The sequence below is a fragment of the Pan paniscus genome, chromosome 16, assembly GCF_029289425.2.
Source record: "Pan paniscus chromosome 16, NHGRI_mPanPan1-v2.0_pri, whole genome shotgun sequence".
NCBI classification, from domain to species: domain Eukaryota; kingdom Metazoa; phylum Chordata; class Mammalia; order Primates; family Hominidae; genus Pan; species Pan paniscus.
Window position 1 is genome coordinate 31,643,754 of NC_073265.2, and position 17,387 is coordinate 31,661,140.

General features: G+C 51.0%; 1 protein-coding gene across 9 annotated transcripts in view; it reads left to right on the top strand.

The window, feature by feature from the left end:
* Window positions 1-17,387, top strand: part of LOC100984344 (calpain-3) — a 145,131-nt gene that overhangs the window by 126,976 nt on the left and 768 nt on the right. For 4 of the 9 annotated variants that reach the window (XM_063596572.1, XM_063596571.1, XM_063596573.1 and 1 more), the window contains exons 32-36: window positions 161-246; window positions 2,705-2,782; window positions 5,302-5,462; window positions 7,450-7,619; window positions 7,933-8,597. In XM_063596572.1, the coding sequence (XP_063452642.1) occupies window positions 161-246; window positions 2,705-2,782; window positions 5,302-5,462; window positions 7,450-7,619; window positions 7,933-7,950 (513 nt within the window). In that variant the 3' untranslated portion in view covers window positions 7,951-8,597. The other 5 variants (XM_055098321.2, XM_003805604.6, XM_003805605.6 and 2 more) reach the window with 4 other exon arrangements.

The following is a 17,387-nucleotide window of genomic DNA, read 5'->3' on the forward strand; positions in this document are numbered from 1 at the left end:
ATTCCCCAGCACACTTGTGATTAATCTCCTTGGCCAGAGCCAGGCAGAACACCCTCGCGTAAGGGATTTGCCCCCCAGCCCCGTCCCAGCCCTCAGCAAGACAGAAGATTCCCTTTCCAGACAGGCTGCAGAGCATGAGAGCTCTTTCTCTGTGCTTAAGGTCCTGTTCAAAGGTGAGAAAGTGAAGCTGGTGCGGCTGCGGAATCCCTGGGGCCAGGTGGAGTGGAACGGTTCTTGGAGTGATAGGTAGGTGAGGGGACCCCACAGGATTGGCGGTGGCGGGGAACAGGGCCCAGGACAAGGCTGTGTTGGGAACTGAGCCATGAGAGTATTGAAGATGCTTGGTATAAAATCACCCTCAAAACCAATGATCTGCAGAGAAGAGGGGCACAGGTGTTGGCTCCAGGGAAGGGCCAGGAGTGGAAGCGGGGTGCTGGGGACCCAGAGAGGTTGCTGACAACCATTGGCTGGAAAGGAAGGATTCCAGAAAGCGTGGGGAAGGTCCAGGCAGGAAAAGCGTATGAATGCAGGGTTCTGGGCTAGACAAGTGACTTCCCTTCTTGGAGTCTTGTGTTGCCTTTCCTGTGAAATGGGAACAGTATTATTAGCACTTACCTTGTGGGCTGATATGAGGAGTAAATGGGACTGTTTTTGGCAAGTGCTGAGCCATTGCTAAGATTCCCTTACCCGTGCTGTCTCTGTATAAAGGCACAAGGGCCCTTTGAAAGAATTTTACTGCTTATCATTGAAAGGAATAGACTGGGGGCAACAAAAATAACAAACATGCGAAGTTATTATGAAGGCTCCAGCACATTTGCAAAACCTCCATGGTCCCACTGGTTCCTGATTACCTCCACTGAATGAGAGGCAATTCATTACTGAATGAGCCATAAGCGCCTCTTATTTCGAGAGTGGGATGGCAGGACTCAGTAGAGGAGAAGGACCGCACCCAAGCAGCCTGGGCCCCTCGGCTCCTGTGCTTATGTACTGCTGGGTACTTCTTAGCCCAGCATGTAATTACTGGTTCGTTCAGTCATTCGTTTAGCAAATGTTTCTTGGGCACCTACTACATAGGAGGCACAGGTCAAGGCACTGGGGATATTCTGTGAACCCATAGCCTCCCTTGATACACTGTGATTAGGGGCTGATCCTCATGTCCTGACTGCCTCCTGCAGACATTCACATGCCTTCCTTCACCTATGCACGCTACACCTATCCTTACTTCCTCAGTGCTGACTTCTGCCAGGCCCTAGGCTACCCGCCTGGGGATGTAGAAATGTAGAAATGAACACAGACACTTGGGCCCTGTGCCTGTGGGTTTAAGGTCCGGGGAAGGACAGGCAAGCACACACCAATAATTGAGATGAGTGCCACAGTAAGGATCACAAAGAGGGGGCCTCTGCACCTAGTTTGGGTGGGAGGGGAGGCGTAGAGAAAGGTTACGTGGAGGGAGTGACATTGGAACTGTGCTCTGTGCTCTGGGAAGGCCCTCAGTGACTCCTCAGTTGTCTACTTCACTGGCCCAAGTCACCTGCAGGGACCCTTGCTGTATTCTCCAGCCTCAGAGCTTGGTGTGCAGCCCTGCCCTGCTTACCATGATGCTGCCATCACAGGGGCTGGAGACAAGTGGACCCAACGCTGTTCACTCAAGGAGATTCCCTTTGCTGCATCCCTCCTCCTGGTCTCAGGAATCTCCATGTCCCCTGCAGTGCTCTCTGACTGACTCCAAGTGCTTCCTCCACCCCTTACCTTTCCAGGGAGCACCCAGTTTAGTTGAATTCTCCTCAGTGAGCCTGAAACACACATGCACTTTATTGCCCCCATAGTGAGGAGAGAGAGTGTGAAAACTGCCCAGCCTTTAGAAGCACAATGCTTGGTTATTTCCCGGCACAGGAAAGGAGATGTTTACAGACTTGGCCTTTTTCCTTAGTAAATCAGAGTCTCTTATTATATGACAGACACTATGCTAACAGCTTTGCATGCATTATTGCATCTGCCCATCCCAGCCCTGTGAACAGGTGACATAATCATTTTCCTTTTGCAGTTGAGGAAGCAGAGTCTGACAGAGGTTAAGTGACCTGCCCAAGGTTGCATAGCTAGCACTATTATTAAATGGAACTCCCAGTTTGTCTATGTCCAGAACCCTTTTTTTTTTTTTTTTTTTTGAGACGGAGTCTCACTCTGCCACCCAGGCTGGAGTGCAATGGCGCGATCTTGGCTCACTGCAACCTCCGCCTCCCGGGTTCAAGTGATTCTTCTGCCTTAGCCTCCTGAGTAGCTGAGACTATAGGTGCCCGCCACCACGCCCAGCTAATTTTTGTATTTTTAATAGGACGGGGTTTCACCATATTGGCCAGGCTGGTCTCGAAATCCTGACCTTGTGATCCGCCCACCTCGGCCTCCCAAAGTGCTGGGATTACAGGTGTGAGCCATTGCGAGCGGCCCAGAACTCAATTCTTAACCTTTAAAGTATGATGAGGAGAAGGATCAAGCCCTCACCAGCCCATTTAAGGAGTTTAGGCTCAGTCTTGAGGATGTGAGAAGTCATTGCTATTGGGTTTCACACTGAGGTTAACAGGTGAAGTCAGCATTTTGGTAGTTCACAGCAGCTGCAACTCTTTGTATTTCTCTGATACCTCCTGTCCCAACCTACATCAGGCCTTCCCTTCTTCCTGCTTCCTTAATTCCTCCATTTTCCCACCAGATGGAAGGACTGGAGCTTTGTGGACAAAGATGAGAAGGCCCGTCTGCAGCACCAGGTCACTGAGGATGGAGAGTTCTGGTGAGTCCAGAACCCAGGAAGACCCAGAAGGGTAAGGGTGGGGAAGAGAGGGGAAATCTCAGACCTCAGTCCCCAGCTGAGGTTATCAGATTCCAGCCCTTGGGAGATCTGGGCTGTGTTCTCCTCCAGCCCAAGGCCCAGCAAGGATGAGGTTCTGAGAGGAGCCTTCCAGGCCACAGGGACAACTGAGCCCAGGACCAGGCCAACATGACATGGCTCTTGCCTCCTGTTGCCCCTCCGCCACACACTCTATTCCAGCCACAGGCACCCTGGCCTTAGCACAATTCTTTTCTGAGCCTAGGAAGCTCCACTTACCCTGATCTTCCAACGTCAACCTCACCCTCTCTCAGGTTGTTTCTATTCAGGCTTCAAGTCTCAGCTTAAGGAGAGCCCCCTAAGTTCCCCGAGGACTGGGATTAATTTATGATGCTCATCACCCTTAAAATTGTTTGCTTAAGCCGGGCGCGGTGGCTCACGCCTGTAATCCCAGCACTTTGGGAGGCCGAGGCGAACGGATCACGAGGTCAGGAGATTGAGAACATCTTGGCTAACACGGTGAAACCCTGTCTGTACTAAAAATACAAAAAAAAAGTAGCCGGGCGTGGCAGCGTGCGCCTGTAGTCCTAGCTGCTGGGGAGGCTGAGGCAGGAGAATCACTTGAACCTGGGAGGCAGAGGTTACAGTGAGCCCAGATTGCGCCACTGCACTCCAGCCTGGGCGACAAGAGCGACTCTGTCTTGGAAAAAAAAAAAAAAAATGTTGTCTTAGTATAATGTCAAGGGAAAGGTTTTTTGTGTTTTTATTACTTTATTTTTTATTTAAAAACTATAATAGAGACAGGCCTCGCTATATTTCTCGGGCTGGTCTCAAACTCCTGGGCTCAAGCGGTCCTCCCACCTTGGCCTCCCAAAATGCTGGCATGTGGGCCTGGGCAACATATGGGACCCCAACTCTACAAAAAATGTTAAAATTAGCCAGATGTGGTGGCGTGTGCCTGTAGTCCCAGCTACTTGGGAGGCTGAAGCAGGGGGTCACTTGAGCCCAGGAGGTTGAGGCTGCAGTGAACTATGATTGTACCACTGCAGTCCATCCTGGGCAACAGAGCAAGACACTGTCTTAAAAAAAAAGTGCTGGGATTACAGATGTAAGCCACCACACCTGGCCTTCTATTTTTTATGGATATATCATAGCTATATATATTTTGGGGGTACATATGTACCCATATTTTGGGGGTACATATGATATTTTGATACACATATACAATGTGTAATGATCAAATTAGGGTAATTGAGATACCGTCATCTCAAATATGTATCTTTGTGTTGGGAACATTACAATTCTTTTCCTCTAGTTATTTTGAAAGATATATAGGCTGGGCGTGGTGGCTTATGCCTGTAATCCCAGCACCTTGGGAGGCTGAGGCGGGCAGATCACTTGAGGTCAGAAGTTCAAGACCAGCCTGGTCAACATGGTGAAACCCCATCTCTACAAAAATACAAAAATTAGCCAGGTGTGGTGGTGTGCACCTGTAATCCCAGCTGCTCAGCTGGCTGAGGCAGGAGAATCCCTTGACCTCAGGAGGTGGAGGTTGCAGTGAGCCAAGATCATGCCACTGCACTCTAGCCTGGGCAACAGAGCGAGACTCTGTCTCAAAAAAAAAAAAAAAAAAAAAACACACACACACACACATGTATATATACACACATATATATACACACATCTGTATATATATGTGTGTGTGTATATACACACACACACTATACTATAAATTCTTGTTTAGCTATGTTTGTCTTACTGTGCTATTGAGCATTAGAGCTTTTTTTTTTTTTTGAGACAGAGTCTCACTTTGTCGCCCAGGCTGGCATACAATGGCGCAATATCGGCTCACTGCAACCTCTGCCTCCTGGGTGCAAGTGATTCTCCTGCCTCAGCCTCCCAAGTAACTAGGATTACAAGTGCCCACCATAACGCTCAGCTAATTTTTGTATTTTCAGTAGAGATGGGGTTTCACCATGTTGGCCAGGCTGTTCTCAAACTCCTAGCCTCAGGTGATCCACCTGCCTCAGCCTCCCAAAGTGCTGGGATTACAGGCGTGAGCCACAGCACCCTGGTGAGCACTAGAGCTTATTTCTTCTATCTAACTGTATTTTTGTATCCATTAGCCACCCTCTTTTCATCCTCCCCTCTCCTTCCCTTCCCACCCTCTGGTAACCACTGTCTGCTCTCTACTTCCATGACATATGCTTTGTTTTAGCTCTCACATATGAGTGAGAGCATGCGACATTTATCTTTCTGGCCCTGGCGCATTTTTGAATCATTGTTAGAAAAGATGATGGTTTGGAGTAGATACATCAGAAGTGACAGCGTTTGCCCTAAAAAGGAAAGACAGGCTCCTCTGGGACCCTGACCAAGTTCCTGTGAACTATTTTATTATTGTGCTGTGTTAGTCCTGGGGTCTTCCGTTCCCAGCCCTCCTCACCTGTTCCCATATGGGTCTCTCTCTTCTTCCAACCTCTCAGGATGTCCTATGAGGATTTCATCTACCATTTCACAAAGTTGGAGATCTGCAACCTCACGGCCGATGCTCTGCAGTCTGACAAGCTTCAGACCTGGACAGTGTCTGTGAACGAGGGCCGCTGGGTACGGGGTTGCTCTGCCGGAGGCTGCCGCAACTTCCCAGGTGGGAGATGCTCTTGATGGGGGGAGGGTCTAAGCCGAACAAGTTCCAGGCAGAAGAAGCCTAACTAGTGCTTATTAAGTCTCTCTGTTCCAGACGTCCACTATCTTATTAAACCTTCCCTGTTTTACTGAGAAGGAAACCACCATGCTGAGAAGTTTGCAATAGGGAGCTGGTAGCGACTTTGAAGCAGGAAACTGTGGGAACAATGCAGATGCTGCTTGACTTACGATGAGGTTATGTCCAGATAAGCCCATCCATCTTTGAAAATACCCTAAGTGAAAAGTGCATTTAATATGCCTAACCCACCAAACATCATAGCTTAGCCTGGCCTACCTTAAACATGCTCGGAACACTGACGTTAGCCTAAAGTTGGGCAAAATCACTTAACTCAAAGCCTATTTTACAAGAAAGTGTTGAATATCTCATGTAACTTACTTAATACTGTACTAAAAGTGAAAAACAGAATGGTTGTACGGGTACTCAAAATCCAGTTTCTACTGAATGTGCATCTCTTTCACATTGTAAAGTTAAAAAATTGTAGCCGAACCATCCTAAGTCAGGGACTGTGAGTACTGTGTCAGTAACAGTAAGGGCAGTATTGGAGAACCAAGTTAGCAGCTGCTGCAATAGTTCAAGTCAGAGATGATGAAAAGCTAGACCAAGTCAGTAGCAGCAGAGATGGAGGGGAGAGAGCAGATTTAGGGAGAGCATATTGGGTGATGTAGGGAAGGAAGAAGAATGATGTCAAGATTCCCAGTTGGGGACCTGACAACATTGCAACATAAGACACACAAGAAGATCGGGTGGGTGGCTCATGCCTATAATCCCAGCACTTTGGGAGGCAGAGCCAGGAGGATCACTTGAGCCCAGGAGTTCAAGACCAGCACAGGCAACATAGTGACACCTCATCGTTACAAAAAATAAAAAAAAAATGAGGTGGGAGGATTGCTTGAGCTCAGGAGGTTGAGGCTACAATAAACTATGATCATGCCACTGCACTCCTGCCTGGGTGACAGAGTGAGACCCTGCCTCAAAAAAAAAAAGACACACAAGATAAAAATATCAGGGTGTTGTTTGTTTTTGGTGGAGTTAATTGTGGGGTTATAGGGAAAGGAATTTAGCTTGGGACATGGAAAGTTTGAGGTTCCTGTAGAGTGTCCCAGTGAAGATTTGTAATAGAGCATCGGATGCGCATATTAGATGGCACTTGGTGATATGATAAGAACTCAAAAAATATTTGAGGAATAAAGGAAAGAAGAGGCCAGACGTGGTGGCTTATGCCTGTAATCCCAGCACTTTGGGAGGCTGAGGCAGGCGGATCACTTGTGGTCAGGAGTTCAAGACCAGCTTGGCTAACATGGTGAAAACCCATCTCTACTAAAAATACAAAAATTAACCAGGGATGGTGGTGGGTGCCTGTAATCCCAGCTACTTGGGAGGCTCAGTCAGAAGAATCGCTTGAACCCAGGAGGCGGAGGCTGCAGTGAGCTGAGATCGTGCCACTGCACTCTAGCCTGGGCAACAGAGCCAGACTCCGTCTCAAAAAAAAAAAAAGTGAGAGAGATTGAGGCTGGGATATATGGCTCAGGCATCATGCGCGTGTAGGGGGCAGTTAAAAAGCAGAAGTAAGAAAGATTGCCTAGGGAGGCAGGACGGGTGAGGTGAGAGGAGAAGAGGCCCAGGACCAGATTCTAGTCACCAACAGCGTTTAAGGGGCAGGTAAGGAAAACAAAACCATCAGCAAAGACTGAGAATGAAAGCCCAGAGAGGAAGGAAAAGCCACACATCCAATCAGTACAGCTCCATCTGAATAAAGGTAGCGCCCCCCTCCCCCAAATCATTAGACAAATGCCTGAATCGTGTTTTCTGTTGATATTTCCTAAGCACCTAGATGTAGGGAATAGAAATAAATGGCTCCCTCTGTCTCATCCCCTTCCTGCCCTCTGAGAGGCAGCTATGAATGCATGCTTCCTTTCTGGGGGTGCAGATACTTTCTGGACCAACCCTCAGTACCGTCTGAAGCTCCTGGAGGAGGACGATGACCCTGATGACTCGGAGGTGATTTGCAGCTTCCTGGTGGCCCTGATGCAGAAGAACCGGCGGAAGGACCGGAAGCTAGGGGCCAGTCTCTTCACCATTGGCTTCGCCATCTACGAGGTGTGCAGTCCTGATTGGCTCCAGCCCAGGAAACATACCTTCCCAGCGAGGAAGCTTCCAGGGGCTTCTAGAGGGGCCCTCTGGCTTCCTCAACACCCAGTGACCCACAGAGCTCCTGGTATCAGGACCACTTGTGTTTGTAACAAGCAAAAAATACCAGGGGGGGCATTAGAGAGGCAGTGGAGCGGGCCTGGCAGAACAGGTGCCTGGGGGTCAGGCTTCCGCATGCGGGCTGCAGTTGCTGGCATTGCCTTCCGCAGGCTCCTCATCCTCATTCACACCTGAAGCATCTTCCTTTCTGTTTCTTCTCAAGGTTCCCAAAGAGGTATAGCAGCAGCAGCGGCCAGCAGTTGTGTGCAGCACTACCCAGGGGGCCCCGAGTCTGTCTGTGGCTCGTCGAGAAGCTTCCTGGTTGGGTTTGTGGGCAGGACTGTGATAGGAGAGGGCCTTGCCTGTGTTATTTCCACTGCAGAGCAGGTGCCTCAGGGCATTGCATGACCCATGACTACCACCCCCAGGATGTGCACTTTCTCCCTCGCACCAGACACTCTGCACGTCACACACACGCCTTTGCACACTCACCCTCCTCCACGCTTACAGCCACACACACAGTCACACAGACGCGTTCTGAGGGTGGCTGCCCGCTTGGGATGGAGGAATCACTTCCCTCAGAACCCAGCCAAGTCCTCTAGGCCTCCTTGGGGGTCCTTCCAGCCTGAGGGGCTTCGGAGCTGAGGAGCAGCTGTTCTGGTAAGTGTCCCTGAGTGTGGGGATGACACATTTGCCATTCACTCTGAATCACAACAGAAAAGGAAGAGGAAGTGAGGTAGGGAGGCTATTTAAGCCTTGGGAGTCGGAAGTAGGGAGGTTGAAACTGTGACATGGGTGACCAGGGAGTTGGGAAGGGACCCTTGGAGGCGGCTGTGGCAGGACAGGACGTCCCTCCCGAGGGGCTCATGTGCCCTGGGCTCTCCCTGTCTCTCAGATGCATGGGAACAAGCAGCACCTGCAGAAGGACTTCTTCCTGTACAACGCCTCCAAGGCCAGGAGCAAAACCTACATCAACATGCGGGAGGTGTCCCAGCGCTTCCGCCTGCCTCCCAGCGAGTACGTCATCGTGCCCTCCACCTACGAGCCCCACCAGGAGGGGGAATTCATCCTCCGGGTCTTCTCTGAAAAGAGGAACCTCTCCGAGTGAGTGCTGGCCCAGCTTTCCCACCTGTTTCTAAAAGCTCACATGGCCCACTCCAGAGGTTGAAGGCATGAGGCAGCTAGACACGTCTCCTCCAGGGTCCTTCTGCTGCTCCTGAGCCACTGGCCACATTACCCCCATTCATTCATTCATCCATTCTGCGATATTTATTGAGCACCTACTATGTTCCAGGCACTCTCCTAGGCACTAAGGATAGAGTAGTGAAGTAAACAGAAAGAAATCCCTGCCTTCATGGAGCTTAATATTCTAACATGAGACAATAATGGATAGGAAAAACATATGTAGCATGTTAGATTTGGAGAGGCGATATGGAGCAAAAATAAAGTAGGGAAGAGGGATAGGAGGTGTTGGGGATGCTTGAAATTTTAGGTTAGCATGGCCAGGAAAGCCACATCCTGTCCCTGGCCACCACAGACGAGCTCATAGCCCCTGCCACTCTGATCTCTGTCCTTGGAAGATGCACCAGGTCCATGGGTAGGTGGCTGGGTCATGCCTTTGTGGGGCTCTGAGCAATACTAACAAGAACCTGCGTGCCTGGGCTTGGCTGTCGGGGATGGTGCTGACATGGGGCTGGTTCCTGGGGTTGGGGTGTTCCAGGGGTTCTCTAGAGGCTGGTTCTGGCTTGGCTGCCAGGAAGCCGTGCACCAGAGCAAACCCTCCACGGGCCTCCTGCTTGCTTCTGGTGACACTGAGACCCCACATGTCTGTATTCCTCACAGGGAAGTTGAAAATACCATCTCCGTGGATCGGCCAGTGGTGAGTGGTTTAGATCTTCTGTGCGAAAAGTCCAGAGGGTCCCCTTCCCTGACCATGCAGGGGACAGATGGTACAGGGGAGAATGGGCACTGGCAGAGGGAATGGGAGTCTGGGCTGTGCTGAGCAGTCCCTCCTTGGCACTGCAAATCCTACTTTGGCATGGCCAGAAGTAATCGGCCTTATGCACCGGGGGCCATTGAGGCAGTTCAGGGGCTGGGAAATATGGAAGAGGGTCCTGGAAAGGAGAAGCAATTTGAACAATCAGAGGGAGGGAACAAGGCCACAGGAAGGGATGACAAGAGCCGCAGCGAACACTGGATTCTGAGACTGGATAACGTTGGATTTCACACATAGAGAAAAGAAAGTAAGCTGGTGCTGGACCTGGTGTTGACACTTGGATCCTCCACTTACCAGCGGGGTGACCTGGACAATTTCTGTAATCCCTCTCACTCAGTTTCCTACTCAGTAAAATGGGGATGATAATGTGCCTTGCAAGGCTTTTGTGAGGCTTCATCAATGAGGTGATGTATGTGAAGTGTCTGGCACAGCATGGGCACTCAAACAGAGGTGCTTTTTCACACTTTACACCTTACAAGGTACTTTTCACATGTGTCATCGCGATACTTGCAAGGTTTCTGAGAGGTAGATGGGGTTATAATCCCTGGTGTTCAAGAAAGGAAGCAGAGGCTCAATGGGGTTGAATGACTTCTCTGAGTTCACAGAGCTCAGTAAGTGGCAGGGTTGGAACTCACATTCAGACTCTCTGACTCCAGACTTAGGTTTTTCCGCACCTCCACGCTGAGGCCAGCCCCAGGCAGTGAGAAGCCCAAAGTCCGAAGCACAGAGTGCTGTGTGTTGGGCTCTGTGTGTTGAGGAGTCTTGTGACTGCCTTGGGGCTTTGGGCTGTAGTCAGCTGACAGTCCTTTGTGCTCTGTGGGGATGACGTAGGCCAATGAGAGGACAAATGCCCCTCTGAACTGTCTTCTGGGCAGTGACAGTCATGGTCATAATCCTGACCCTGAGCCAGTGCCAGGTCTCCAAGTGCCTTCTGAATGACCACAGGCGATTGGTTTTAGTGGTAGGTGTGTGGGGATCTGTTCTGGTCATCTGGATGCTGGTCATCGGTGTGCAGTATTGATCAGGACCTGCCAACCCAAAAGTTTATGGGAGCTGGCACGTCACGTGAGTAGAGCAGGCAGGTGCAGGGGTTTTGATGTCCCTGCACTGACACGGTTGTCTGCAGTTCTCAACTGACATTTGGCTCCAGTGTCGAGGGTCAACAGGAATGTTGGGGCGTGGGGCAATCTGGAAGACACAGGGAGCAGGGCCCTTGGCTCAGCTGATAGTTGCCGCAGGGATTACAGGCCCAGGGCAGCCTGCCACAGCTGGGGCTTTTACCAAAGAAAATCTCCCTATGTTAAATGCTTGCTCAAAAATTTTAAAAAAATATTCTATAAGTCAAAATCCATTGTCAGGTCAGTTTGAGAGAGCCATGTTTTTGGTGTTGTAGTAACCAATTTCATTTTTTATTATTTATTTATTTGTCTGTTTATTTTTGAGACGGAATTTCGCTCTTGTCACCCAGGCTGGAGTGCAATGGCATGATCTCAGCTCACTGCAACCTCCGCCTCCCGGGTTCAAGCAATTCTCCTGCCTCAGCCTCCTGAGTAGCTGAGATTACAGGTGCCCACCATCACGCCTGGATAATTTTTGTATTTTTTAGTCGAGATGGGGTTTCACCATGTTGGCCAGGATAGTCCTGAACTACTGACCTCAGATAATCCGCCCACCTCAGCCTCCCAAAGTGCTGGGATTACAGGCATGAGCCAGCACACCCGGCCACCAATTTCATTTTTTAAAAAAGGAAGAAAGAAAACCTTAGCCAGAAGATCTTTTTCCTTGCCATATGCAGTAAGAGTAGATTATAAAAACAAAGTCAGAGCAGTCACTGGTGTCTGGGCATGGAGGAGAAAGAAGAATTCTCTTCTCCCTTCACCCTCCATGCCCCTTTTTGGCTCCATGTGATTCAGATTTCTGGACCCTGGAGCCCCACCCCAAGCTAAAGACCAGGATACAGGGAAGCCAAAAGCCACTGGCGGTTCTGAGAACTTACTTTTCACTTATTCTGCATTTACTGTTTCCTTTTCTTACGCAGAAAAAGAAAAAAACCAAGGTAGGTGTGTGGGTAGAGAGCATGAAGTGTGTGTACTCATGCATATGTGTGTATGTGCATGCGTGTGAAGTGTGCATGTGTGAGCTCATATGCATCCATGCACCAGACTTGCCTCTTCCTCCCCCTCCTTCCCTGAGCTTCTGCTGGGGCCGAGCGTGCAGTAATGACAACTACAATATGCTGGGGGAAGGCTACGTGCCAAGCACTCTTTTAGGTGCTTTCCATGATTAATTCCTTCCTCACAACAGCCCTATGAGATTAGTACTATAACTATCCCCATTTTCAGAGGGAGAAAAGGTACAGACTTGACTAACTTGCCCAAGGCCACACAGCTAGGGAGGGGCAGAGCCAGTACTTAGAGCCAGGCAGTGTGGGTCCAGAGTCCGTGTCCTGAACCACAAGAGGCCATCATACACCATCAGATTTGGTGCTAGCATTTCTGGTGGTGCCTGGTGGTGATGGATCCATCACAGGGGTCCTCCAGGTACTGGTGCTGGCCCAGACCAGAGCTGACACTCATCAGGCACTACCACATTCCAGGCACTGTGCTTGGGGTCAATCCCTCTCTTTCCCCCCCGCCAATTATAACAGTATCTACAAAGTAGGTGCTGTTATTTTTCCCCTTTCACAGGTGAGATAGACTCAAAGAAGTGAACTTGCCCAAGGAACAGAACTAATGAGTGGGGAAAATGGAACTGGAAACCATGTCTGTTTACTCCAAAACCTGTGTTTCTTGCCCTCTTTCTCTGGTGCCAGCCCCTACACTTCAAGGCCTGTGTTGTCCAGACCCACACTCGGGCCTGCCAGTGTGTGCCTGGCAGGGATGCTCCATGGCCACACCATATCCATCCTACACATCCCCCCTCAGACTGTGACCTCCATTTGCTCTGGGATCCCCACAAGCTTCAGCTGCTTGAGCAAGACACTGCTTAGAAGGCAGAGCAAGCCAAGGCCTCTGGGGCCTGCTGGGAGCCAAAGCTGGGGAGCCGTTTCCACGGGTCTATCTGCTTGAGCTGTCCTAGATGAGCAGCATGGAAGGGCAGTGGTGCCTGAGTCCAGGTGGGCTACTTTTCTGCTCCGAGAGGCTCTGCCTGCCCAGTTGTTCTCTGCATTGCAGCCTCAATCCCCACAGCCTTGCCTTCCCCCGGCTTTCCCTACAGGTGCACCGCATCCACAGTGTTGGCACCATGCAGCAGCCGCTCTCTGTCCTTTTCATATCCTTGTCACTTGCACGAGCATGTCTTGAAAATATTCCTTGTTTGTGTAGCATCTTAAATGTTTTTGCAGTATGATTTTGCATTCAGTATCTCATTTGATCCCCACAAGAGCCCTATGAAGAGGGAAAGCAGATTTTACCATTAAAGGATGAGTAAACTGAGGCCAGAGAGGATATTTCTTTTTTTTTTTGAGACAGAGTCTCACTCTGTCACCCAGGCTGGAGTGCAGTGGCTTGATCTTGGCTCGCTGCAAGCTCCGCCTCCCATGTTCACACCATTTTCCTGCCTCAGCCTCCCAAGTAGCTGGGACTACAGGCACCCACCACCACGCCCAGCTAATTTTTTTGTATCTTTAGCAGAGATGGGGTTTCACCCAGTTAGCCAGGATGGTCTCGATCTCCTGACCTTGTGATCTGCCTGCCTCGGCCTCCTAAAGTGCTGGGATTACAGGCGTGAGCCACTGTGCCCGGCCAGAGAGGATATTTCTTATATGAGGGGCAGGGCTGGGATTCCAGCCCAGTGTTCTGATGGCTCACCCACTGACCATGCCACTAATCCGTGTCCTTTTTCAAGCTATACTTTGCAGGGTTGTAGAGGTTCCTTTGAGGTGCCTCAGTAGCTGCCATGGTGATGTGGGGTGCTGAGGGCAAAGAGCTCTGTTCTCATTAATCAGAGAAGCTTGTGTTTTTATATACACCATGTTTCTGCAGGAAATTTAATTTGAACAGTGTTTCCATCTGGAAAAAAAAGAGTCTACAAAATACTTGACAATCACTGCACTAGATCATGCTGCTTTTAGCATTCTTAGCATTTCACATGCTGAGCTCTCAATACTCTACCATGAGGAGGGATGGAGTGGGTATGAAAAGATAAAGAACTGAAGTCACACGGCTTGTCAGTGGCAGAGATAGAGCTTGAACCGTGGTTGAAGAGCTCCCGCCTATTCCTTTCCTCTTCTCACTGGATAAAGCTGCTCCAAGAGAGGTGCTGCCTCAGTGTGCCTGTTCAGACTGTAATCCTCCCTTCCTTCCTGCCTTCTCCCTCCTCTCTCCAGCCCATCATCTTCGTTTCAGACAGAGCAAACAGCAACAAGGAGCTGGGTGTGGACCAGGAGTCAGAGGAGGGCAAAGGCAAAACAAGCCCTGATAAGCAAAAGCAGTCCCCACAGGTGTCTGGGCATGTGGCATGGGTGGGGTGGCCAGCACGCTACAGGGGCTTCCTATGCGCTTGGGATACACAGGGGCTGGAGGCTTCCCAGGAGTTTGTCTTGAACATCTGGAGGTTTGAATTTGTCCCACTGACCTTTTCTTTCGCAAGTTCCCCTGAAATTTGGGCTGCTGCTTGGGTGAATATCCCAGGATGGGGGTTCCATTCTAGGAGTGGACTGGCAGGCTGAGCCTCCCATGGAGCTGATCCAGCCAGGATACAGAGAAGGGGAGGCAAAGACTGAGACAGAACCAGCTTGAGAGCGGAGGCGCAACTCTTGTCTCCTGGTGGCCTTGAGCATTTCACAATAGGGGGATAAAGGATAGGAGCAGAAAAGTGGGGCTGACATCAGAAATGGGGTCCTCTAGAGCTCACGGGAGGGTGTTAGATTGGAGTGGGAGCTTAGTAGAGGTGAGCCTTAGAGGCAGAAGTCTCCAGACCAATCCAGGGCCCCTCTTCTATCCGGGGGAACCTCTTCTATCCAGGGCCCCTCTTCTGTCTGGGAGCCCCTCTTCTATCCGGGGCCTCATGCAGTGGGGCCTAGGGGAGGTTCTCTGAGGACTTGGCCTTGATGACAGGGTGGCTGGAGGAATCAGAACGGCCAGACCTTCTTTGACCTGCGGGCACCTTTAGTTGGAATGGTCAGGCCTGGGATGGTGGAGGGGGCTCTTGCAGGTGGGGACTGGGGTGGCGGGGAGGAGGCTGTATGGCCGCCATATCTCCTTTGGCTGGGGGCGTCAGGGCTGGAGAGGTGTGAAGAGTCCCTGAGGCCTCGATGCATCTCACTCCAGCTCACCAGGTCTGCATTTGCCCCTGTCCCCAGCTCCTGCTGCCACCTCCGGCCGTTTTAGGCACTTGGCTCCCTTGGCCCAGAGGAGCTTGCCTCACAGGCCTGTGCACCTCTGACCCCTGTGAACCAGTTTTCCTTTGTGCCTCCACAGCCACAGCCTGGCAGCTCTGACCAGGAAAGTGAGGAACAGCAACAATTCCGGAACATTTTCAAGCAGATAGCAGGAGATGTGAGTACCTCCAAGCCCAGGACGCCCACAGGTGCTTCCTTCTCTCCTGGATTAACTGCTCAGATTACCAATTATTTCGTTATTGTTTGGTAGAGGTCACTTTGGACTTCGGTGGAGCCAGGGGATGTGTGCGTAGCACACAAATCCACAAGCCCTTGAGTTTTGGACTGCCACGTCTGCTGGGGGGCTCAGAGGCCTTTTTGCTCTGAGCTGCCCACGGTGGTCCTGATAGCTGAGGTGCAGTATCTGGCCCCCTGTCTTCCTCAGAAAAGCCCCAGCTTCCCATGACATAATAGCACCGACAGGGATTTTACAAACACGGCCAGGTGGAATTTGTTTTGCAAAGTGTCTGCGCCAGGAGCTGCTGTACTCCTGAACCATGACCCTCCTCTCCCTTCCTCCTCAGGACATGGAGATCTGTGCAGATGAGCTCAAGAAGGTCCTTAACACAGTCGTGAACAAACGTGAGTTGCTCAAACCAGATGGGGGTGGGGTGGGTGGGGAGTCCCGTTGTCTCAAAGCAGCTCCTCACTCTTCTCCATCCCCCCAGACAAGGACCTGAAGACACACGGGTTCACACTGGAGTCCTGCCGTAGCATGATTGCGCTCATGGATGTATCCTTTCTGCCGCCCCTTCCCGACCCTCTGTCATCAGCCCACGGGGGCCAAGGCAACATACAGGGTGCCCAGTCAGGCAAAGGGCTCTAATTTGTGCCCAGGGAAACTTAAGGAGACCCTGATTCAGAACATCTTGGATACTCCTCTGAAAGGGGTTGTTAGAGGCGGAAGGGGAGGATGTTGGGTTGTAACTGCCCTAACCCCTGTGCTTCTCTCAGGCCTGGGATCCTGCCCAAGCAAAAGTGGTCCTTAGGAGAGCGGCTCCTGGGTTACAGAGTAGGCGCAATCTCTGACTGGTGGTGGAGTGGAGGGGAGGGTTAAATACTACAACAGGGCAGTGGGTAGGACAGCCCGGAGTCTCCTAGACCCTCCCTCCAAATCCAGGGGGATTTTGCTGTGTGCTGTGTAGCCCTGACCTCCCTCCTCCAGACAGATGGCTCTGGAAAGCTCAACCTGCAGGAGTTCCACCACCTCTGGAACAAGATTAAGGCCTGGCAGGTGGGAAGAGAAAATGAAGTGTGGGAGTCAAGAATGGGGTTGATTTGGAGATTCAGTGTGGGACCTCCATCCTCAAATTTTCTATTGCCAGAAAATTTTCAAACACTATGACACAGACCAGTCCGGCACCATCAACAGCTACGAGATGCGAAATGCAGTCAACGACGCAGGTGCTGAGAAGGAAGGGGTGGCAGGGATGTGGACCCAAGACGGTGGGAGCAGGAATGGGAGGGGACTAGGCTACTAGGGCCCCACTAGAGAAAGGAGAGGGAAAGGGCTTCTCACTTTCCCTTCCCAGGTCACAGAGGGGCCGAGAGGCAGGGAAAATAGAAGGCAGGCCCAAGGCCTCCAGCTCCACGTCCACCTCTAACATGGTCCCCTCCACAGGATTCCACCTCAACAACCAGCTCTATGACATCATTACCATGCGGTACGCAGACAAACACATGAACATCGACTTCGACAGTTTCATCTGCTGCTTCGTTAGGCTGGAGGGCATGTTCAGTAAGTGGGAGAGGGGGGCTGCCCTCTGCTCTCTTGCAGGGGCAGTTGTGGCAACAGGCATCTCACCTGATAATCTCCAGTCTGCTCCATCCAGGCTGAACAAGGGCCAGTGACCTCTTTAGGCCCAGAATGGGATGGCAAAGGGAGGGTTACTGGTGATTCTCTGCCTGCAGATCTTTGTGCTGATGAGGGACAGCACTGGGCACATGGTCCTCTGAGGGGAAGTTACAGTAGTAGAGGTGGAGTGCGCCTGTAACTGGCCTCTGGCCTGTGCATTCTTTCACAGGAGCTTTTCATGCATTTGACAAGGATGGAGATGGTATCATCAAGCTCAACGTTCTGGAGGTAAAGCATAGGCACAGCACATTCCCCCTACACATTAAAACTCAAGGTGGAGGGGTCAACGGGGCGGACTGGACCCAGGGTGTGCTCCTCATTTCCACACAGTGGTGGAGGGAAGGGATAGGAAGAGAACATGGAGGGAGGCTCAGCAGGCTCCCAGGACACATGCACTTGAGGCCCAAAAGGACCTCTGCTCCCCCAGTCACTTGATGCGGGAAAACA